This window comes from Miniopterus schreibersii (genome assembly GCF_964146895.1).
Source record: "Miniopterus schreibersii genome assembly, chromosome: 22".
In the NCBI taxonomy this organism is placed as follows: domain Eukaryota; kingdom Metazoa; phylum Chordata; class Mammalia; order Chiroptera; family Miniopteridae; genus Miniopterus; species Miniopterus schreibersii.
This window is the reverse complement of record NC_138124.1, coordinates 50718-74338: the sequence shown is the minus strand read 5'-3', so window position 1 is coordinate 74338 and position 23621 is coordinate 50718. Positions and strand designations below refer to the sequence as shown.

At 53.4% G+C, this 23621-nt stretch overlaps 1 protein-coding gene across 3 annotated transcripts in view; it reads right to left on the bottom strand.

Moving 5' to 3' along the window:
- Positions 1-23621, bottom strand: part of CYFIP1 (cytoplasmic FMR1 interacting protein 1) — a 59900-nt gene that overhangs the window by 901 nt on the left and 35378 nt on the right. For all 3 annotated transcript variants that reach the window (XM_081124458.1, XM_081124459.1, XM_081124460.1), the window contains 14 exons: positions 22936-23092; positions 22182-22278; positions 21920-21996; positions 21704-21812; positions 20607-20726; positions 18994-19193; positions 15371-15458; positions 9633-9776; positions 8741-8831; positions 8211-8341; positions 3723-3795; positions 2835-2929; positions 1852-2090; positions 1102-1249 (listed from right to left, as the gene is read on the bottom strand). In XM_081124458.1, coding sequence (XP_080980584.1) covers positions 1102-1249; positions 1852-2090; positions 2835-2929; positions 3723-3795; positions 8211-8341; positions 8741-8831; positions 9633-9776; positions 15371-15458; positions 18994-19193; positions 20607-20726; positions 21704-21812; positions 21920-21996; positions 22182-22278; positions 22936-23092 — 1769 coding nt within the window. The remainder of the gene's footprint in view (positions 1-1101; positions 1250-1851; positions 2091-2834; positions 2930-3722; positions 3796-8210; positions 8342-8740; positions 8832-9632; positions 9777-15370; positions 15459-18993; positions 19194-20606; positions 20727-21703; positions 21813-21919; positions 21997-22181; positions 22279-22935; positions 23093-23621) is intronic.

The following is a 23621-nucleotide window of genomic DNA, read 5'->3' as shown; positions in this document are numbered from 1 at the left end:
ACTATATTCTCTATTTGAACACATTTCTCTGTTTCATGCTACTAACTGGAGACTTTGTACAACCTGCAGACCTATTCAACAGGTAGGTACTAAGGCCACAAAGCTGGGAACAGAGAGACCAAAGTCACATGGCCAGTGGGGAAAAGGGGGCACTCTAAGGTGACACGAGTTGTAGAACCCCAGCGACTGGACAGGATGCTCCGAGAGGGTCCTGCTGCAACAGAACCGGATAAAGGACACCCTATAGCTAAGGCTAGACTTTAAAATAGGGAGAGTAATTTAAAAATAACAATAAAGTAGGAAGAGTGCCCTGGATCATCGAGGTGGATATGACCTAATCACGAGTACAGCATAAGAAGGGGTGTGAGCCAGCCCCAAGGAAGCGGGGCCTCAGTCCGACATGAGGGACTGAGTGAGCACAGCCAACCCCCTGTAGAAGCCGGGAAGCAGGCTCGTCTCCAGAGGCCCCAGAAGGGAGCACAGCCCCCCCGCACACACTGACTTTGGCCTGTGAGACTAAACGGGACCCAGCGGAGCCGTGCTGTCCCCAGACTCCTGGCCCCGAGAACTGTGTGGTTTTAAACCACCGAGTCTGGCAACTGGTTCCAGCAGCAATAGAAACTAACGTAACGGGGGGAAGGCGAGGAGACCAGAGTCGAGGGTGTAACACGTCCACGTGAAGGCCCAGAGGAAGGGAACAGAGCGTGGCAGGAGGCTAAGACGCTTTAAAAGATAAGGGCTGGGCATTCTCTAGAACTCAATGACAGAGAACCCGCAAACTGACAAAGACACAAAGATCTAAAGAGCAGCCGAAAATCACAGTTTGACCACCACAAAGGAACATTCCGAGCGTGGAGGCTGCGAGGGTCCATGTTGTGAGATGGACTGAAGCGCCTCGGGGAGAGTTACCCTGCTGCGCCGGCCGCCAGGCCCCTGCTTACCCGTTACACTTAGAAGCATTTTGGGAACGAAAAGAAAGCTCCAGTAGGTGGCGCCATAGGTGCCGGGATGAAAAACACCCCCAGAGAAAGAAGTTGTAATACGCAGAAAGCACGCTTTGTGTGAAACTTCCCGCAGGACAGCGCACTTTCTTCCACATACCACGTTTTTGATAATCTCGTCTTTGCCGTCGTGTTTCTGGACTTTGAGCAGGTGGTAGCAGAAATCCAGGACGGCGAAGCGCCGCTGCTGCCCCAGGAGGGCGATGATCATGCAGCCGGCCCAGTGCAGCCCGTCGCCGAAACACTGCCTGCGAGAGGCCGAGAGAATGGGCCACCAAGGCCGGTCACTCACCGGCCGCGTCACCGACCGAGCCCTCTGCTGGGAACCTGGGCCCCAGTGGCATGTGCATTTTTGGTGAACACCCCTTTTGGGTTCCTCTGGCACCCCGTTTCCTGACCTGGTTTTACATCATGGACCATGAAGGACTCCATGAAGCTGTGGATCTATCTAGAAAAATGCACAGAGACGTGCCTGTTTCCAGGGGTGACTCCCAGAAGCCGGGCCCCGACACCTCCTGCGCATCAAGTGAGAACCTCCACTTAAGTAGCTTTAAAGCAGCTCAGCACATTTCCAGTCTTTTCTTATTTTTTTTTTAGATTTTTAGAGAGCGCGGAAGGGAGAGTAAGAGAGAGAGAAACATTGATATGAGAGCAAGACATCGATCTGCTTCCTCCTGCACCCCCCACTGGGGATCGAACCTGCAACCCCGGCATGTGCCCTGACCAGGAATCAAGCCAGCAACCCTTTGGTGCCCAGGACAATGCCCAACCAGCTGAGCCACACCCGCCAGGGCTCCAGTCCTTTAACCAAACGCCATCGCCCGCCTCCCCGACCACGGAGCACACTTACTCGACCGTGAACTCGTGTGTCCCCACGGGGATGCAGTAGACAAACTGCATGGCGCTCCACAGCCTGTGGAACTCGACACACTCGTCCACGTGCATGACTCCGTTGCTGGGCAGGGGCCCGCGCCAGATGGGGTCATCCAGGAAGGTCCGGATTCGCGTCAGGATGACCTCGAACATGGACAGGCCGCAGCAGAGGCGCTCCTTGGTCAGCAAGTCCCCCTCTCTCGCTATGGCGATTTGCTGCAGGAAGGACAGAGTGTCACGGGGCCACGCCGGAGTCCACGGTGCTCAAACCAACCACCCTGGTTTTGTTTCTGACTCACTGGAAAATGACCTTAGCCGCAGAAGAGAATTTTCAGGAGCATCAGCAAAATAAATATGCCAGCTATTACCTGCAGGTCTTACAAGATTAAACAGAGTTCACGGCCAAGGACAACTGCCAAGCACAGCTGTTCTGAACAGGAGTGGCTTTGCCACCAGGACCCTTGGCAATGTGTGGAGACAATTTTGGTTGTCACAGCCCAGGGTGGGTCTAGTGGCATCTGAAGGGCAGGGGCCAGGGATACTGTTTTACATCCTACAAGTCTTGGCAAAGCCTCCACCACAGAAATCATCTGGTCCAAAGTGGTGACGCTACCAAGACAGAACTTGAAGCTCCACCCTGAGACCCCCATCCTGTTCTGAAAAACCTGTGACAAAGGCGCCTTCTCGAAGGGACAGACAAGAACAAAGGACACTGTTGCTTATGTCTCACACGCCACAGGTGTTCTAAGCACTGTCCACATGGCGTAGCTCATTCAAACTGCCAACCACCCTGTGACGAGGTCCCGTTACAACCCCACTGGAGACAAGGGCCGGCGTGGACCCCAACTTCCCGATGCCCCGGGTCTGGGCCTCACCCGGAGCCTCGCGCCCAGCCCAGCCTCGCCCGTGGCTGATGGGGACACCCAGCGACCACAGCGACAGCCGACCCAGCGTGGTTACCTGAGGGGTCCCCAGTCTTTCGATGAGAGGGACCAGGTGCAGGGGGGCGTACTTCGACTCCAGTCGTTTCATTTTGGCATCGAGTCTCTCTCCCTCTGCAGTGGAAAAGAATATTTTACACTCTGGAAATGATCATGAAAGTTTCATTTTATAAAGAAGAAGTGGAAGACTATAAGGTAATGACACATATAGGTACCTTTCAAAAATCGTTTATAGAACTGGCTCATTTGATGTTTTAATTCAAAGGGACGAAACTGATTTTCTGTTCACTGTTCACGTTTGAAAAGTTACTGAAAATTCCAAACATACTGAAAAGCAGAGGCCAGTCCAGGGAACCACCTGCATTTATTCTGTTGTTGTTACTCCTAACCCAAGGATACTTTTTCCATTAATTTTTAGAGAGAGTGGGAGGGAGGGAGGAGAGAGAGGAGCATTGACATGAGAGAGACACATCGACTGGTTGCCTCCCACATGCCCCCCCCCCCAAATAGGCCGGGGATCGAACCTGTAACCCAGGTACATGCCTTTGACCCGGAGTCAAACCTGTGACCCTCTGGTGCGAGGACCGACGCTCTAACCACTGAGCCACACGGGCCAGGGCCCCTCTGTGCTCTTTACCTCCGGCCACTTGAGTTCACACCCAGCGCCCCCCGAGCCCATCTATTCTGAAGCACATGTGAGACATAACATCACTTCTGCCCTAAACATTTGTTTTCCTTGGTTATCTGACTACATTACTTACCAATTACCCCCCAGTACCTCCCACCCCCCACCCCCACCCCCGTTATGGCTGAACAGGTGCCAAACTCCAGCAAAGCTGGCTTTAGTTCTCTGGTGCCTCACACTCGGCGCATCGGCCCCGCCCGCCCCGTCCAAGGACGGGCTCACCTTTCACGTGGACCCGCGGCAGGATGTTCTGAAAGGGGGCTGCGTGCAGCAGGTCGCACACTTCCTCTAAGGACTGGGACAGAGAGAAGGTCGGTTAGGGCGTCCGCTCGCAGCACACGGCAGGGCAGGCTGGCGGGAAACAAGGCGCAGGGGCCCCGAGCTGGGCGGCCCAAAGCCACGTCCAGGGTGAACCGTGTATGGGAATCCGAGTATAAGGGGGGCCGGCTGTCGTCGCCTGCGACTTCCTACTGTCAGCACCCCTAACCCCACGCTGTCCGAGGGTCAACGGTATGTCTTTGCCATTTGGCGTAAAAGAACCAGTCTAAGCGGCGCTGGGAAGACAGTGCGCATCCTGGTGACGCAAACGCCCCGTGTTCCGCCCACAGAGCCACCCCCTGCCACAGGCACCTGGCATGTGGCTGGTGCACCAAGAAACCGAATTTTGTTCTTTCATTTTTCTTTTTTTTTTAAAGACAGAGTGGAAGGGACAGAGAGAAGGGGGAGGAGGGGAAGAGAGAGAGAAACATCGCTGTGAGCGAGACGCATCGACTGGCTGCCTCCTGCACGCCCCCTTCTGAGGAGCCTGGTGCCAGCAGGGCCACCGCCACACGGCCTCCCTGGACAGGCCCCTGGGAGCCCCGCCATAGGCTTGGTGCCCTCAGCAGCTGGGGAACGGTGGCCCCACATTTCCAGTGTAACAGCGTGAAGGACACATTCACCCTGAGCATCTCCATTTCTAACAGTGGAAGCCTACAGACCGCACCACCTTTGATCACCACCAAGAGGAGATCGCATCCGAGTCTTCAGACCTGCCCCTGGCTCAGGCGGACGTGGGGGCGACCATCTGAGGTGGAGTGAGAATGCCACACTGTCCTCCACCCCGCACAGTCCCGCCTGAGAGACCTACCAGGAAACATCACCTTTATTTTCAAGAAGACAAGAGCAACCACAAGATTCCTGCCTGGGGCCGGCCTGCCCGGCACGGTCACGAGGCGCCTGAGAAGGGAGAGGCGAGGGGGACGGCGAACAATGGCTGGGGGAGGGTGGTGGCCGCACTCCCACAGGGCAGGGCCACCGTGTCCACAGGACCACGCAGGTGCTCACCAAGAGTGACAGGTGATGTTCTTTTAATTGTCATTTCAGAAATACCCATCCACTCAAAGGCTGAAGTTCGCCTGAAGATCAACTACCTGCCACACCTTTCCCAGGTGCTGGCACTGTGCCTGTCACTCAAGGGGCAGAAGTACAGAGGCCGACATGACATGGAAGCCGTGGTCTCAGAAGGGAGGAGACGCCGGGATCCATGTCACTGGGCGCTGGTGTCCAGCTCTCCCCAAGGCCCCAATGCTGGGCGCCGACCCCAGGGACTGGTGGTAGACACGCTCTGAAGGGACAGGACATTGGTGTGACGTAAGGATCTGGGCAGGAAGGTCGCATCTCTCCTGCGTGTCTCACACAGCGTCACGCTCCATCCACAGGCAACACTCATCCAACCGCTGCCCTGACCGTGGATTCCGAGCTGATAGGGGATGAGCTCAGCCCCTCCAGCCTCAGACCCCCGTGGCTCTGTCGTTTTCCACCCGTTCCAGGCCTCCTGACATCTTCCACAGGATGGGTGAAGAAACACTTCAGACAGTCAAATGCACCCATTCTGCTGGAGGAATAGCCACCTAAGGGCCAGGCTCCTAAATGGCCTGGCTGATAAAATTCTCGTTTAGGGAAAGAGTCACCCCGCCCTCCCCAACGTGCTCCTGCAGGAGGCTGCCCTGGGCCCGCTCACACGGGTCTGCACTGAGCCCATGGAGGGGGGGCCCTGGGAGCCCCTCCTCTGTCGCCGCCTGGAGAGGGTCCCCCTGGGAGCACCGCAGCAGAGGGGAAAGCCAGAGACGGACACGAGGCCGTCCGTTCCCGGGCGTGTCCACATCTGCCCCTGGGCTCCCCGATAGGAGAGCCGAGTATTTTCTTTTTTAAATCCTCACCGAGGATATATTTTTTCACCCGAGGGTATTTTTCCCCCTTGCTTCTCAGAGAGAGTGGAAGGGAGAAAGAAGCACATCGATTGGTTGCCTCCCGTGGACACCACGACGCTCTAACCACTGAGCACACTGGCTAGGGCCCCACTATTTTGTTTTTTTTGTGTGTGTGTAGGTGTCAGGTAGGCTGTCCAGTGGCTCAACCCCTAGAGGCCTGGGAGTCACTGCCACGCCCTGAACTGTGCGCGTCCCAGTCACTGCAAAGGAAGACCTTGCCCCTCCCAGCTCCCAGGGCCCCGGAGACAAGACTGCTCTAAGCACACAGCGAGGATCTCCCCAGACAGGTCTAGAGACACAGGCAGTTCTCCACACGCCAAGATGCTTCTTCAATACATTTGGCAAACTGAGTAATACTTTCTGAGCGGAGCAAAAACCCACAGAGGAAACAAACTCATGTCCTACGATACGGCTGTAATTTACCCTGGTTATGAAAAACTGGAAAGGAGCAAGGGGGAGGCCAGATAGCACAGGCAGGTCACTTGTGCAGCTTTGCCAGGAAGCTGCAGTTTAACACGCCCCGGGAAGCCACTGGTCTGCCCCCGCCTGGGGGAAGGGACTGGACCCCCCCCTCCATAGACACGTGCCCAGTAAAGTCTGGGTGACATCGGGAAGGTACTTGTCTCTCAGTCACACCTGGAAGCAGATCATTGGCCAAAGCAGGGGTGGCCACTGCTAGCATGGGAAGATTTAAGATACTTAATCCCCTAGACGAAGGAGTCCTCTCTCTCGGTTTGTGCGGGACTCTTGTTGCAGGGGTCCCTCGCGTGGCTCCCCTGCCGTCGCCCACATGGCCCACAGCCTGTGGACCCCACGCACAAGGGACTAACGGGCGGGAACGAGCCTGATGCTGCCCCGGCCCCGGCCCCACCATGGAAAGGGAACTCTGGACACTGGCTTTGCTTCCAGCTCTGCTGGCTCCCCAACTGCTCTTCTTCCAGGACTGGATTAAGGGAAATGGGACTTTAGAAATCCGAGGATGTAATTCCATGAAAATAAAGTTTTCTACCACATCTCACATCTCATCCTCCTGTGGGGGCCTCGGGAAATGTTCACCCCAAGAACCCCACTCCCACTAGCAATGGAGAAAGACCACCCATGCTTTTCTCCTATACCACCATCAGGTACCAAGTTGGAGCCATGACAACGAGGACACCATGTTCCTAGGCCACGGAGAGACACGTAGACAATGCGACATGGCAGGAAGCCAAGACCAGCGCGTCCACAGAAAGCTCGCAGATGACAGGGTGACGTGGGATCAGCCACTGGAAAAAAGAAACTGTCTACATCTCAGGTGACACAAAAGCCAATTCCAGAGCAACTATAAACTTCAATGGAGAAATAACACTTAGAACCTTTAGATGAAACTAGAAAAGAGGGTCTTTATGAGCCATAGGTAGGGCAGAACTTCTTTAAAACGATACAAAAAGTGCTAACCATCAAAAAAGGGCTACATCCAAATTAAGAGTTATAGTTTATCAAAAGTCACCATCAGAGTGCAGAGAACCACAAGCGGAGAGGTGCATGCGACGTGTGCAACACACAAGGACACACCCAAGTTCCACGAACAGGCCGAGGAAAATCAGGCCGAGACAAACGGAGTGTTTCAGACGGGAAGCATCCGACGAAGACGCCTCAGTCACGAGGGACAAGCCGAGTGAGGCCACGTGACGTGGTCCCACTACTTTCTCCAATTCAGAGCCCTCAGCCAACAGGATACACGGGGCAGAGGGACAGACAAACTGCCACCACAGGAGACAATCCGTGGAGAAAGCGGGTGTCTCACTGAGAGGTTTCATGGTGGTGGTAGGGGTGCAGTATTTGTGTTTTCTTAATGGATTGATTGGAGAGAGAGGAACAGAGGGAGAAAGAAACACTGATTTGCTGTTCCGCTTATTTATGCGTCACTGGTTGCCCTGTACGAGCCCTGACTGAGGATCGAACCCGCAACCTTAGTGCATCGAGAAGACACTGCAACCAACTGAGCTACCCAGCCAGGGCCACTTCGGAAGTCTAAAAACAATTTGGTGGTCTAATCACAATCCAGTGAAATTCACAAGTCAGTTCCTTGGTCACCTTGTCCACAGCCTCAGGTGTGGAGCCTGTCCGTGCGGATGAGAGGCCTGGGCCGCTGTGCTTTAGCTACGTGTGTGTCACATACGTTAGTGTGGGTGCAGCCAATACTTCATGATAACATGGTCTTATAATCCTCACACAGTAGATAAAATAGTCTTACAACGCTCACACAGTAAAATGTTCCCAAATGAACTACACTGCATTTTTGTTTTTCAAGTGCAGGGAACAAATTAAAATTAAAGTCTAAATAGTCATGAACAAAAATGGTGCTTTACTGCCCTTCTCCCCACTGAATAACGCAGTAGATGAAGCCCCTAAAAAACGCCTTCTTTTCCCACCCGTGGGGACTGGGCACGGCCGGGCGGGCCGAGCGCTCACTCACCAGGCTCTGCTCGATGAGCAGGCAGAAGAGGATGGCATTGCCCACCTCCCGCAGGTTCTGGAAGCACACGGTCTTCAGCTCCGCGTACTCCACGATGTCCTTCAGCTGGTGGTGGAAGAACTCCAGGATGCCTGCGGGGGGGGGGGGGGGTCAGGGGCAGAAGGTTATTGACTTTTAAAGGACGAGAGAGGGAGAGAGAGAAACATTGATGTGAGAGCAAAACATCGATCCATTGGCTGCCTCCTGCACGCCTCCTACTGGGGATCAAGCCCACAGCCCGGGCATGTGCCCTGCCAGGGAACTGAACCCGCAAACCCCTGGTGCAGGGGACAGTGCTCAACCGGCTGAGCTACACCGGCCAGGGCTCACCTTGTCTGCTCTACCAGAGACAGTCGGCTCTGGTTGGGCTCCCTTCCTCCTCCCCGGGGAAAGCAGGCTGGACTCTGATCAGAAATGTCCCTTCCTGTGATCCGAGGCCAGCGCTGCCCCTCCTCGCGGTTTCTGCAGTGCAGCCAGGCGCCCACACTCACCCGGGGAGCCGTACTCGTGCCGGGGCAGGCGGCAGATCTTGGGCATCACCTCCATCAGTGTCTTCACGTACTGCAGGATCGTGCCCTGAAGCTGCGGAGAGACGGGCTGCATCAGCCACCGGTGCCACTGTCCCAGCCGCCGTGGGCGGCACACGGGCCCGTGACGGGCCTGTCAGTAAACGCAGGCTAATGGGCAGGGCTGGGGATCCTCGTGGCCGGGAAAGGGAATCCCAGCTTCCGCCCGGGCGACTTGGCACCACTGGGTGCACCACTTCCCCCCAACTTGTGTTTCCTTGAAATTCGCGTTTTAAGAAAACTCGTATTTCAGAAATGGAAACGGGAATCTTCGCAGAGCTGTCCCCTCCCAGACGCTCGCCAGCTGACCCACAAAGTCGCTCGTCACGCCCTCCTGGTTTCCTTTTCATCAGAGCACGCTTTTTCCCACGTGTCTCAGGCGACGAGATGGCCCTCTCTACAAATCTACGGGGACAGGAGCTCCTGCCTTCAGGACCTCGCTGTTGATTCCTACCCTTTAACACCGTCAACAAGCTGCTCATCTAGGGAGTAAACTGGTTTCCTGGATTTTGTGAGCTACTCTCGCAACTTAATCATACCCAAGGGGGGCGGGGTTGAAGCCTCTGGTTTATGGCCAGGTGGTCGGAGGTGCAGGTGACCGCTGGACATGAGGTTGGCATCTGGGGGGCAGCCTGTGGGACCGAGCCCTTTACCTGTGATCTGACGCTATCTGGGTGGACACTGTCAGAACTGAGTTGAATTACAGGACACCCAGCTGGTGCCTGGGAACTGCTTGAGGAGTGGGAAGCCCTCCCCCACCCTGAATTGGGGGCAGGACCCTCACGGAGGGAAAGAAGGACACCCAGGGGAAACATACCAGGCTCTTGACAACCTTCAGCAGCTCCTCCATGACCACGGCGATGCCCTGGTAGCCGAGCAGCCGGCAGATGACCTGGAAGTGCGGCGGCCCCACGAAGTTCCGGTAGCTGCCGTAAATGCTCGAGTAGGCCAGGTTCAGAGCCTGGGGACAGAGGACACGCGCTTGGCGAATGCTCCAGAGTTCACAAGGTGGCCCTATGCACACGCGAAGATGGAGCCTCGCTGGGCACAGGTGCACTCAACACACAGCACCCTTGGGGGTGGGTACCCACAGAATCGGAGAGGCTGCCCTTACTGGCACTGCTGTGTTTACCCTGAAGACATAAAAACTAAGCTTGCTGAAACAGAAAAAAAGAAAGGTTTTTCAACATTTATTAAACTGCCCATTCTGCTGATGCCATTTTGAGGTCCTGGAAGGAGAAATGAATGTTTATCTTAGTACCTCGCTGCTGCAACAGGGCTGAACCCCATTTCCTGGGGACACACCCAAGGACAGGCCCTGACGGGGTGGTGGGAGCTGTGTTCTCAGGATCACCAGGGAGCTGGGAAAGTATCCCCTCAGGGTGGGCAGATGAGAAAGGTGGTCAGGGTGGTTTTCTGCAGGAGAGGACTTCCAAGCCCTCTGAGAATGTGGGTCCACATGCAGCAGTAAGCACCCATGCTATGCATTTCCCTCTCAGGACACCGTTGGCTGCATCTGACAAATTTTGACATATTTGCATTTCATCTGTTCAGTGCCTTTTTTTGTGTGTTAATCCTCAACTGAGGGTATTTTTCCCATTGATTTTTAGAGAAAGTGGAGGGGAGGGAGAAGGGGGAGAGAAAGAGAGAACATTGACCTGAGAGAGACACATTGATTGGCTGCCTCTCACAGGCACCCTGACAGGGGCCGGGATCGAGCCTGCAACCCAGGTACATGCTCTTGACTGGAAATCGAACCCAAGACCCTTCAGTCCACAGCTGACGCTCTAACCACTGAGCAAAACTGGCCAGGGAAGTTCAGTGCCTTTTTAAAAATTTCCCTTAAGACTTCCTCTTAACCCAGAGATCATCTGAAATGTGTTCATTTCCAAGTGTTTGGAGATTTTCTTGTCATCTTTCTGTTACAGATTTCTAACCCGAGTTCACTGTGGTCAGAGAACACACTCTGTATGCCTCCCAGTCTTCTCACTTTGTTGAGATTTGTTTTGTGACCCAGAATATGGTTTATCTTGGGGAATGCTCCACAGGTGCTTGAAAATAATGTGGGTTCCGCTGTTGCTGGGGGGAGTGTTGGACACACGTCCACCGTTGACGGTACTGTTTTTACTGCGGCCGATTTTCTGTCCAGTGAGTCCATAGGTTACTAAGGGTGAGGAATGCGAGTTCCCCGCTGCTCCTTTCTCTGTTCACCTACGTTAGTGCTCACTTGAGGTATTTCAAAACTCTCGTTTTGTGCAAAAACATTGTGGATTGCTGTATTTTCTTCGTGGCTTGACCCTTTTATCATTATGTAACGTCCCTGGTAATACTCTTTGCTCTGAAACCTACTTTATCTTTAAAAAAATTTTAATTTATTGATTTGAGAGAGATAGAGGAAGGGAGAGGGGGAGAAAGTGAGAAAGGGAGAGACAGGGAGAGGGAGAGAAACGTCAAGTTGTTCCACTTATCTATGCATCATTGGTTGCTTCTTGTATGTGCCCTGACCAGGGATCGAACCCGCCGCCTTGGTGTATCAGGATGATGCTTTAAGCAGCTGAGCCGCCCGGCCAGGGCTGGAATCTACTTTAGCTTACATTAATACAGTCACTCCTGCTTCCTTCTGATCAGTGTCTGCATGATACATCTGTTTCTATCCTTCTACTTTCAACCTACCTGTGTTACTAATTTGAAGCGAGTTTCTTGCACGGTCATGTTTTTCAATCCTATATTCCAATCTGCGTTTTAACTGTACTTAGACCCCTTACATTTAATACATTTACACACAACATAATTACTGATATTTAAATGGGCACGTGAGTAGGCTGTTTCATTCCTCTGTCTTTCTGAGGGTCACTTAAACATTTTTTAGAATTCGATTGTGATCTACCTACAGTGTTTTTGAGAGTATCTCTTTGCACAGAACTTTTAGTGGTTGTTCTAGGTTTTACATTATACATTACATAAGTTATCACAATCTACTGTGATCAGCATTTTACCACTTCAAGTGAAGTGCACCAGGCTCACCCCCATTCAGGCCCCTGGATCCTCCCCTCTGCCCCCTTTATAACTGTCCTGAATGCTTCCTCCACACACACTGAGACCGCATCAGGACACAAGGATTCTGAAGAATCAGCACAGCACGCCCGGCTCCTGAGCATCTCCAGGAGGCCCGTCTGCGACGCGGCTCTTGGCATTCTGCCACGTTATGATTGATAACGTGGTTTTCTGCACCTGGGGCGCACTGCGATGCTGATTCACGGTGGGCGCCTCCTTTCCTTCTGGGGGTGCTGGGGTCTCAGTAACTGGCTGGTCACACCGGCGGCCCACACACCCACCCCAGGGAAAGCCTTGCAGCTGGGCATCCGTGTGGTTTCTCTTCCCTGGGCGGAGACGCTGTGCACGCCCCCTGCACCCCTACTTTGGAGGGACGACTTTGGCAGCCTGTGCCTGGTCCCAGCACCACCGGACATGTCTGTTTCCTTTCAATGCTGCTTTGTAATCTTTGCTACGATAAACCACAGCCATGAGAACTAACTGAATCCCTGATCCTTCTCGAGAATTTCCAAATGTGTGGGTGGCCCTAGGACCCCCAAAACTGGAAATCTGAGTCTAAACCAATGATCACATACCACACTGACCAAGTGTGAGGCCCTGCCAAGTGCCTGTGCCATGCGCACTCCCTGACCCTATCCGACTCAAAAGGACGTCTCGATCATCGGCTCGGACACACACTCCTCCCCTCACCCCTCCGGAAAGCGCCGCGCCGTGCTTTAAATGCTGGGATTCTAGGTGGGATTTCTACTTGAAAGTAAAAACATGAAAATCAGTAGTGAAATCTAACGACCTCACGCTGCAAGTGAGGACGTTGGCTCCCAAAGCAGCCCTGACTTCCTGAGGGCCTGGGGCTCAAGAACAACGGTCCCCGGCTCCCCAGCCAGTGTCTGCCCTCCCTGTTGGCGATGCTCACCCCACAGAGGGCACATTTCAGGGGCAACACAACTAGAGGGAAAGGAGGAGGGGGTAAAACACTCAGACCCAGGAGGAGAGCCCTTGGACATCCAGCCTCACAGCTCAATTCAAGGAGCACTCCACTGGCGACGCCTGATGCGGAGACGGCGGCCTTGCCCAGAAACCAGAGGACACAAGCCCTGGACCCACTAGTCACTCGCCTTGGATTCTCTAACACCCGCAGCCTGACGTGTCTTCAACTGGGAACTGGGAACAATGTTTTTTTCTTTTTTTTAAATATGTTTTTATTGATTTCAGAGAGAGAAAGGGAGAGGGAGGGAGAAACACTGATGAGGCTGCAACATCGATCGGCTGCCTTCTGCACGCTCCCGCCCCCTACAGGGAATCGAGTCCACACACCCGGCATGTGGCCTGACCTTGGGAATCAAACCAGCAACCTCGTGGTTCAGGGGTCAACGCTCACCCGAGCCAGGCCAGCAGCCAGCCAGGAAAATGTTTCTTACGGTAGAGGAAAGAGCGTATCAGTGATCTGCTCAAGACAGTTCACTCAGATGGTGGCATTACCAAGAACCGAAAAGATAACGCCATAAACAGGCCCCTCATCTAAGTCAATTTTGTTCCCACAGACACTAGTCCTACTCATCTAAGTGGCCCTGGCCGGTGTGGCTCAGTGGTTAGTGTCAGCTCGCATACCAAAGGGTCTCGGGTTCGATTCCTGATCAAGGGCACGTACCTGGGTTGCAGGTTCAACCCCCGCCCCAGTCGGGGTGCATTTGGGAGGCATCCAATCAGCGCGTCTCTCTTACATCAATGTTTCTGTCTCTCCCCCACTCCCTCCCTTCTACTCTTTCTAAGAATCAATGGAAAAAACATCCTCACTCCTCGGGTGAGGATTTGAAAACACACCACCTGACCCTGACTGTGGGAGGAGCCGTCCCCGTGCTCCCCACCCCACCCCACCCCGCGAGCGAGGTCTGCGCCCAGCAGGCCGCCCCGGGGATGGGCGGCAGACAGTCTCCCTCTCCCCTCCCTACTCCTAACCGTCCCAACTCGGCACCTCGGCCACCTGCCGGAAGCCCAAAGTAGCGTCGGGTCTTCCCTTCCCCTCACCCCCGGTCCAGGTCACCAGCAAGTCCGGTCAAGTCCTCTCCAGAGCACCCCGAACCCATCTACTCCCGGAAGCCGCTCAAGGCTGTGACAACCGCCCCTCAGTGCTCCAGGAGCGCAGCTCCCACAGGCACCGCCCCCGACACCGTGGAGCGCACGGGCCGCCCGCCGGCCGCAGGCAGAAACCGTCACTTTCAGCTTGAAATTCCACGAATCCTCAGAACACAGGCCATCCTGCTCCTGCCAGGGCTGGCTGCCAGTCCCCCCAGCACACCTCCTGTTTCCTTCTCCACTAACAGGTGGAAGACTTCAAATGACATCAACGTACACAGTGTGTGACGCTGTCACAAAGTCTAGCGGTGCCAGGAGGGCCGTGTGCATAATGCGCCGTGAGGACAGCAGAGCCTGGGAAGCGGAGGGACGGAGTCACAGCCTGAGAGCGGCCCTTTTACGTCGTTACGGAAACAGCCTCCTCTCTGCACCTGAGGAGCTCGTCCTGCCCAAATCTCAGCCCCGAGCTTGAGATCAGAGTCGAGGGCTGTGCTGCCGCGGGCGCCGGGCCCCTTCCCGCATGGCCCGCAGGTGACACCACATCAGAGGGACAGCGCACAACCAGCGAGAACAATGCAGACACATCAAAAAGAGAACTCGGCAGAGGAAGCCCTGTGTCACGCCCGGCCCTCCCAGAGGAGCAGCTGGGTAACTTCCCCTGCTCTTTTCTGTTTGTAATGAGAGCCATTCTGTTTGGAGTTTAATTTTTTTAAAATAGGTTTTCAATTTTTACTTTTTTAAGAGAGAGGAAGGGAGAGTGAGAGAGAGAAACATAGATAGAGAACCATCAACTGGCTGCCTCCCGTATGCTCCCTACTGGGGATCGAGCCTACAACCCGGGCATGTGCCCTGGCTGGGAATCCAACTGGAGACCTTTCACAAGTCACATGGGGACAGGCTGCCCTGGTCCCCTCTCACAAACAGGCCCCCTGGCCTCTGCACACTTTCTTAGCTTCCTATTTTTAACCTTTAAATCTGCCAACAATCTCACTTATTTTAGTGCCAGGAGTGAGGTCAGGCCCAGCCAAACAGCATCTCTTGGCCAGAGGGCTGTCCCAATAGTACATTACTTTTAAAAAAACAATAACATTTTGCCCTGGCCGGTGTGGCTCAGTTGGCTGGGCATCGTCCTGGGCACCAGCAGGTCATCGGTTTGATTCCCCATCAGGGCACATGCCCAGGTTGCTGGCTTGATCCCCAGTAGGGGGCGTGCGGGAGCCAGCTGATCCATGTTTCCCTCGCACATCAGTATTTCTCTCTCCCTCTCTCCCTAAAAAACAACAAACAAACAAACAAAACCCCAAAACAGTAACATTTTATACCTGGCATGATATAGTTATATCATCATAACGAAATTGACTTAAACTAAACTTCAAAATATGCTTAACTGTGAACTTAAAAATCATAACACAAGCACAAAACGCCTACCTTGGACCCATGCAAATACTGGGGTTGTGCATTTGGCTGTTTGTCTCTTTGAAATTCTTGAGAAAATGGTAACACTGTCCGAACAAATCTAAGTAAGAAAGAAAAAAGAAAACAAAAAATGTAATGGTCCTTAAAAATTCAGTGAAATTTTTAAAATTTCATTGCGCATCAAGTAAATCTCCCAGTTCACTGAAATCATCACAGGAAACCTCCAGGGACTCACAACCAGAACATGACTGAGGTAAGAACACTCTGAAGGCTGAGAAATGGACCCAGAGTTCAGGAACGAAGCACAGCAGGGAACACAGTCTGCAAACCCAGGGGGCCGGTGCATGGGCCCCGGAACCGTTTCAGGCCTCATTCGGTCCACTGGGAAGTGGTAACGACCTCGCACCTGGCCTTGCTGGGGCTCTGGACCGGCTGTGATGCGGGGCCTGGGCGGAGAGGCGGGTGTGGGCAGTGATATCAGTTACTCACATCCCCAGTCATGAGCCATCGGGAAGAAACCACGTGTTATAACCACACGCACTTAGCCACGGACCGTGGTGTGATAACAGATTGGGAGCCGCTGAAAATCAAATGCTTGGATTTGATTTTTTTGAATTATGTTTTTATTGATTTTAGAAAGAGTTCAGGAAGGGAGAGGGAGGAGAAAGTGAAACAAGATCAGCGGCCTCCTGCATGCCCCCTACTGGGGATCGAGCCAGCAACCTGGGCATGGGCACCGACGGGGATTCGAACCAGCAACCTTCTGGTGCCCTGGCCCATGCTCAACCCACTGAGCCACACCAGCCAGGGCAAATGCTTGGATTTTAAAGTAGAAACGTCAACCTTGGTTAACCCTTTCGAATCCGATGGGTTATCTTAAACACGAAAGTTTTGCAAAGGGGCCTAATAAATAAAAATACATGGACCTGTTAATTATTAGATTCTAAGAACTTGATGAGCACATATTATATGTTAATAAATAAAAAGTGTACACCTGTCAAAGTACCTCCAGCGCATGAAGCACATGCTCATGCCCGAGGGGAGGCCAGAGGCCTGCAGCGCAGACGCATTTATGCAAACACGCTGTCGAGTGTCTGGATTTTGTTGTTCCCCTTTAAAGAGTGCTGTTTTTTTGGGCAAGCCGTTAAATTGTTTGCAAGTCAGCTGGACCCTTTCATGACTTGTTAGGGTGGCAGCAGGGCTGGTGCCAAGGTAGGCCCTTCTGGCAAATCTACCCAGTGCCTGGGCCTTCGATGAGGTTGCCATAGTCTTGCGGGCAGAGCCTCAAATGACACCCAGCTCCGGGCACCAGTCTACAGCTCGCTGGCAGCAAGCTCACTTTGTCTAGCCTCACGGAGCAGCACCCAACGCATGCCGTTTAGTGTTCGGGCAAAGATGAAAGGGCCCCTGCGTGGGTTTCAGGGCTGTTTCCCTGTGTAGCTCCGACGCCCATACTGTGCCCTGCAAACTCCAGCTGTCCCAGCTGCCTCCGTTTCCCGTCTGTCTCCCCACCAAGTGAGACTCCCACGCTGGACGTGGGTGATGTCCTCTGCTCCGCTGCCCAGAACTGGCTCCAGGCAGAAAGCCAGGGAACCCCTTGTTTCCGTTCCCTCAGGAAGTGGCCAATGTCTGAAAACAGCTGTCATAAATTTTGTCCAGTTTTTCACTTGTTTAAGGCAAGAAACTGAATCCAAACCGAATTATTCCATTATCCCCAATAACTTTGAAAAATCACATATATTCTCAATCTAAAGACAAAAAAAACCTGGAGGAACAGTGAATTCTAGCTAGCAGGCCTGTTGCACAGTAGTGAGGATTAGTAACTCTGAGATGACGTCCTGCTTTTCTAGAGCTGCGCAAACGCGTCAGTACACTAAGGACAAGTAAACGAGGGCTCTCGGTGTGACAGGAAGTTACCGACACGGGGGGGACTGGGATGACCCTGCGCAGCTGAGCTAAACTGAAGAGATCGGTGAGCATGTGGTCTCGATACATGAACAGCTACGGAGAGGCAGTGCCTGCGCACACACGTTGCGAGTCTGTGTCCCCGAAAGATGATCTGAAGTCTTATGACCAGAACCTCAGAACGTGACTTATTCAGAAACTGGGTTGTTGCAGATGCAATTAGTGAAGGTGACATCATGGTGGAGTGGGGGGGCCTGAATCCCAGAGGACTCACGGCCTTCCAAGGACAGGAGAGACACAGGGAAAGCGCCACGTGACCACAGAGGCTGGGGTGGGTGACTGCACGCCGAGGACCGCCCAGGGTCCACGGCCAAGAGCAGAAGCTGGAAGAGACAAGGAAGGGTCCTGCCCAGTCTCAGAGGGAGCAGGGCCTGCTGACACCCTGATTTCTGACATCCAGATTCCAGAACCGTGGAAGAATTTGTTGCTGACAGCCCCCTTTGTGGTCCTTTCTTAGGGCAGCAACAGGGACCCCACACAACACAGACAAGCACTTCCCACCACTGACCACCGACGGGTCTGGAAACAGTGACATCCCAGGAGCAAGGAGTATACCAAACACTCAGACCGTTTTCAAACAGCAGGCTGCATGTAAAATAGTCTCCACTAAAACGAATCCTTGCTGAAATGCCAGGCTGCGGGCCAGGGCAGGCACACGAGGCGAACCTGGGGCTTCCTGTGGTGCAGAAGGCAGGGCAGCGTTTAAGAGTGACCGCGACAGGCCCTGGCCTGTGTGGCCCGGTGGTTAGCGTGGCCCGAGCACTGCAGGGTCGCGGGTTTGATTCCCGTCAAGTCAGGGCGCATGCTGGAGGCAACCAATCGATGTGTCTCTCTTGTAACTTTGTCTCTGACAACAAGACACATGCACATACTCATTCACAAGTGCACACTCACACTCACGTGCACACTCACGTGCACACGCACACCCATGTGCTCTCACTCATATGCACACCCACTTGCACTCACATGTGCACTCACACAGGCACATTCGTGTGCACTCACACATGCACACTCATGCACTCACACATGCACACTCGTGTGCACACTCACACATGCACACTCACACACTCTCGTGCATGCACATTCTCTCACACACTCACACATCCCTGGCACATGCTCACAGACTGGGAGCTGAGCTCACTGCACAGAAAACACATGTCCGACAGGTGGAGGCCAACCCTGGGCCATGCCAGGACCTGGGCTCAACCGTAAGGCTGGACCGCAGCAAACGCTGTCACCATCTGTGGCACCCACCCAGCTGGCCACTGGGTCTGGTTCAACATCGCAGTAAAATGGTAGGAAGATGGGAGGGCAGTTCACAAATGGATCCTCACATGCCCAAGACCCCAGAAAGGACCCGGGAGAAGCAGTCACCCACCCCGTGCCAACATCGGGTGGAGGTGAAGCTGTGGATGTGGCACCGATCCTGCAGCCACTGCCCTGCAGAGTGACACCAGGTTCCACCCTGAGCCACATGCAAATGCCCAGAAAGGGACCCTGGCCCTTCACACCGTCCACACGCAAAGCCATGAGCACTGCCCAAGGGCTGTTCCTCGACGTGAGAAACAGCGGAGAACAGGCACCAGGACAGTGACCGAGGAGACGTGTGCAGGCCCTGAGACAGCCCTGCTCAGGCGCCCTTGGGTGGGGCGCCGGAGCGGCTCGCTCACCGGCTGGTGGAGCCGTTGTAGCAGTAGTTGGGCAGGAAGTCGTAGTTGAGCTCCCAGAAGACGTGGAGGGTGATCCTGCCGTAGGGCGCGGACACGTTGTGGTTGGCCTCCCGGAACATGGCGTCGAAGCTGTCCAGCGACAGGTACCTGCTCAGCAGCTGGTGGGTCATGCGGTTGATCTGCAGGAGGCCGTCCAGCTCCTGTGCGGGCACAGGACGGGGTGAGGACACCATGCGCCCAGACAGTGGCCTCCACTCCCCACAGATGCAGCACCATCGGGTGGCGAGACAGAGTGGGACACACCGAGGCAGGGTCAGCGAGCCAGGCCAAGAGAGCACGAGGCAGGGGTGTGCCGGGCAACAGGAGTGGGCTTGTCACACCCAGGTCTTTTCTGCCCTCCCTGCTGCCTTTAAAATGCCCCCTCCTGGCTGGTGTGGCTCAGCTGGTTGCACTGAAAGGCTGCTGGTTTGATTCCTGGTCAGGACACAGGCTGGGCTTGTGGGCTCGATCCCTGGTAGGAGGCAGCTGATTGAGTTTCTCATCTGTGCTTCTCTCTCTCCCTTCCTTTCTCTAAAATCAATGAAAACATATATTTCTTAAATGCCCCTCTGTACCATGGGTGCCTCATTAGAGCCATTGTCTTCTGCACTGCCACCGATGGCCTGCACCCACCCACGGGACACAGGCCACTTGGCCGTGTCCCCCACACCTGGCCGACACAGTGAGTAGACACAGGTGTCAGTCTGAGCCGGCTTTACCTGAGTTATTCAAAGGCATGGCTGTTCGGCAGAGCTGGCAGGGATACACACACACGGCTCGTGACATCTGCCTAGACTGCTCTGTCCACTGAGGCAGCCACATGTGGCAACAAGAATGTGGCTGGTCCAAACTTAGGTGCACTATGGGTGTGAAACCACCAGATTTCAAAATCCGAGTACGAGCCCTACCTGGGTTGCAGGCTCAATCTCTGGCCCTGGTCAGGGCATGTGTGGGGGGCAACCAATCGATGTGTCTCCCTAGCGTCAATGTTTCTCTCTCTCTTTCTTCCACTCTCTCTCAAAAACAATGGAAAAATATCCTCGGGTGAGGATTTAAAAAAAAAAATTCCAAGTGTGAGACAAAGGACATAAGATTTTAGAGAGAGGAAGGAACAGAGAAAGAGAGAAACACGGTGAGAGTCATTGATCAGCTGCCTCCTGCATGCCCCCGACTGGGGATCGAACTTGCAACCCAGGCCTGTGCCCTGACCAGGAATTGAACTGTAATATCCTGGATCACAGGTCAATGTTCAACCACTAAGCCACATCAGCCAGGCTTCTTTTTGATTTTTAAAACTTTCCTTTCATTCTTTTGCCATAATTAGGTGTAATTTATTCAAGATTGGGATTATTTATTCTTTGAAGTCAACTTAGAATTGTGAATATTAACAGCAGATGCTAGAAGAAGATACCCAGGAGAGGCCAAGCTTAATTAGTGCAAACCTTCTGACTTCTCTGCAAAACTGAACATATCATTGTTTCAATGTTTCACTAAGGATGAAAGAAAAATTAGCTATAATCCTTGTGATCAGTCTCCACAAATCCACTGAGCCTGAGGGAGGAAGGAGCACTTACAACTATTGATGTCAGGTCTTCACTTTCAAATCGTCCGATTGCCAGTTCCAGGGACTTATACATGGCCACTGAGATACGCTGAGTGATCAGGCGATTGAGGTCTATGGACCTGCCCAGGAGCTGGGTGGGGAGAGGGTGGCAAGAGTAAACAACTAAAACAAGCAAGAATATATATACATAGATATATATATATACACATATATGTCCCCCCAGAAACTGATTCCAAAAGAGAAGACAAAGAAATAATGTGCAAAATTTAAAAGTGTTAGATTAAATTGTGTGTGTGTGTATATATCTCCTTTCCTGTAGCTAAAATTCTGCGAGTCAAAGCTGTAAAGGACTTGCACAGCATTCTTGACGTTGAATTTACACCTATGTCATTGGCAGAAACCCCAGGCCTCAGCAGAGAACCTGGAGGATTGGGGCCTGTCAGTCAGCACAGTCCTTACAACAGTGTCCAGGACTGTCCCCTCCAGAGTGGCCTGCACATGTCTGACCTCCACAGTGTCACAAGAGAGAATCACTCCATTTCTATCTCAGAGACGTAGCAACATATGTGCACCTCAACATCATTTCAATAACATAAAAATACAAACAAAACCCTGGCGAAAAATGCTCCAAAGTGTGAATGGTGGTTAACTGTAGAGAGTAGAGTGATAGCAAATTTTCCCTATGATTTTCCGTATTTTTCTAACTTTTAAAAATGCAAAAAAAGAAACAAAAAAGCAGTGTATTTTTACTCTTTGTGCTGGCCAAGAGAAAGCTCCTGTCTGACATCTCCGAGCTGACAAGCATTTCTCATTTCTCAGAGCTTCTTCTTAAGCTCTGGGTTTTGGGCTCCTAGAAAGCAGCCAAGGCCTCTGGTCCGGTCCCTGCCCTGGAAGCCCACGCAGGGCAGGGCACACAGCACTGCAAGTCTTCCCTTTGTTCCAGGTTATCCAACAGAAACTGTTTCGTATTTAACATCTTACTATTTTATAAGGATGTTCCCACAGTCACATAACATACTGACATCTACTAAAATCCAGTGAACTCTAAGAAAACCCCACTATTTCAAATGTCAGTCCAGGTGTGCCCTGCCTGGGAAAGGCGCTCACCTGCACGTGCCTCTGTTTCAGCAGCGTCTCGTAGCGGTTAGATGGAGGGAGGTGGATCGTTGCCCCCTGATTCTTGCATTCAGATCGTAATCGTTTATCAAGAAGCAAACTAGAACAGAGAGGAGGGAGGACATTTCTCACTTGCTCTAAATTTCAATGCAAATACAGATCAAGTTACCCAAGGTTTCATACCCAAACCACAAACCACATGCTCACCTTCCGGCCATAACCTTATAATATGCAAAGATCTGGTCTGCCAACTTGTAAACAAATTGGTCAAAGCACAGATTCACCTGAAGAAAAATAAAGCAGAGGTTACATTTTGATTCCCTAAATAGAGATCAAATAACACAGGTAAAAAACAAATCTTTGGCCGGGCCGGCGTCTCAGCAGTTGCGCATCCGCCCAGGGTCCGGGAGATGGCTCCTCTAACACTCAGAGAGGAAGCGCGGGAACCGTTCCAGGTGCCAGCTCTCACCTCCGCCTCGATCTCGTCGTAGAGGAACTGCTTGCTGAACCTGGTGAGGGCGTAGTGGGCGCTGTCGTTGTACAGGTCCAGGGAGTAGAGGACATACCTGCGGAGGGCGAGCGTCGGCCAGCCTCACACACGAGCTTCCCCGGACCCAGGGCCACCGCCGCCCTCCTCCCGTGAGGAGAACCAACCCCTGCAAATGCCGGATGGCTCCTGCGAGGCCCCGACGGCAAAGTGCAGGCGGCCGACCCGAGGCCGCCGGCCGGACACACCCAGGGGCACGGCCCCCCACCTGCCCCTTCTCACTCACCCTCTTCCAAAGGTTTTCACCCCAGGAGGTAGTACTTTTTTATAACCACAAAAACGAGACTTTTCTTATTTTTAAAAAGGTACTATTTTTGCCCAACTGGAGCGGCTCAGTTGGTTGGGAGTCATTCTGTGCACCTGGGTCACCGGTGCCCTTCCCGGTCAGGGCACGTGCCCGGGTTGCCGGCTCGATCCCCAGTAGGGGGCGTGCAGGAGGCAGCCCATCACGGACTCTCATCCCTGTTTCTATCTCTCTCCCTCCCTCTTCCTTCCTCTCTCTGAAATCAACAAAAACATATTTTAAAAAAATTAATAAATAAAAATAAAATGGAAAAATATCCTCGGGTGAAGATTAACCAAAAAAGCCTGTAGCCTCACTCCAAAAATCATGACGTCGAATGAAGCGCTGAGATCAGTGCGCCCCCCAGCAGAGCCAGACTCCCCGGGTGCTCACTCCATCATGGACGCCTCCTTGGTCTCCAGGATGTGGTCGGTGAGGATCCAGGGCATGGACATCTCGATGGGGAACTGGATCCGCCGGCCCATGGTGAGCTCCAGGAAGAACTCGCGGAACCACAGCTGGGAGAGGTCGCAGCACTGCTGCAGGGTCTCTGGGGCGCAGACGGCAGCGGGTTAGTCGGGCAGGCGGGACAGGCTCGCAGGGACAGACAGGACAAGGGCCGCGGCCAGGCGCCGCTCCTTCGCACTCAGCCCTGAGCCATGCAGGAGTGGACGTGGGCAGACACGACGGGGCCGTGTGGCGCCTAACACTGGGGGCAGGACACCTGGGCATGGCCGAGCGGAGCCACCCTGGACCCTGTGCATCCCGCCCAGGAAGAGGGCAGTGTCCGGCTGCCATGGGCCTGGGAGATAAAAAAATCTCCTCATAAAAGGAGAAATGAGGCCAGGAAGACTTGATTTTACTTGGGATCAAGACGCAGCATTTCGTGCATACTCAGCGTGGGTCTAGCTAACAAAAAGTCTTTTTTAAGAAAAAAAACAAAAAGAAACTTCCGCCACGATAGAGTGAAAAACAAAAAGCTTACTATTCACTGCAAACCTGCAGCATGCCAGCCAAGATAGGGGCCTCCCGCTCTGAGCACGGGGCCGTGACACGGGCCAAACGTGGACAAGGCCACG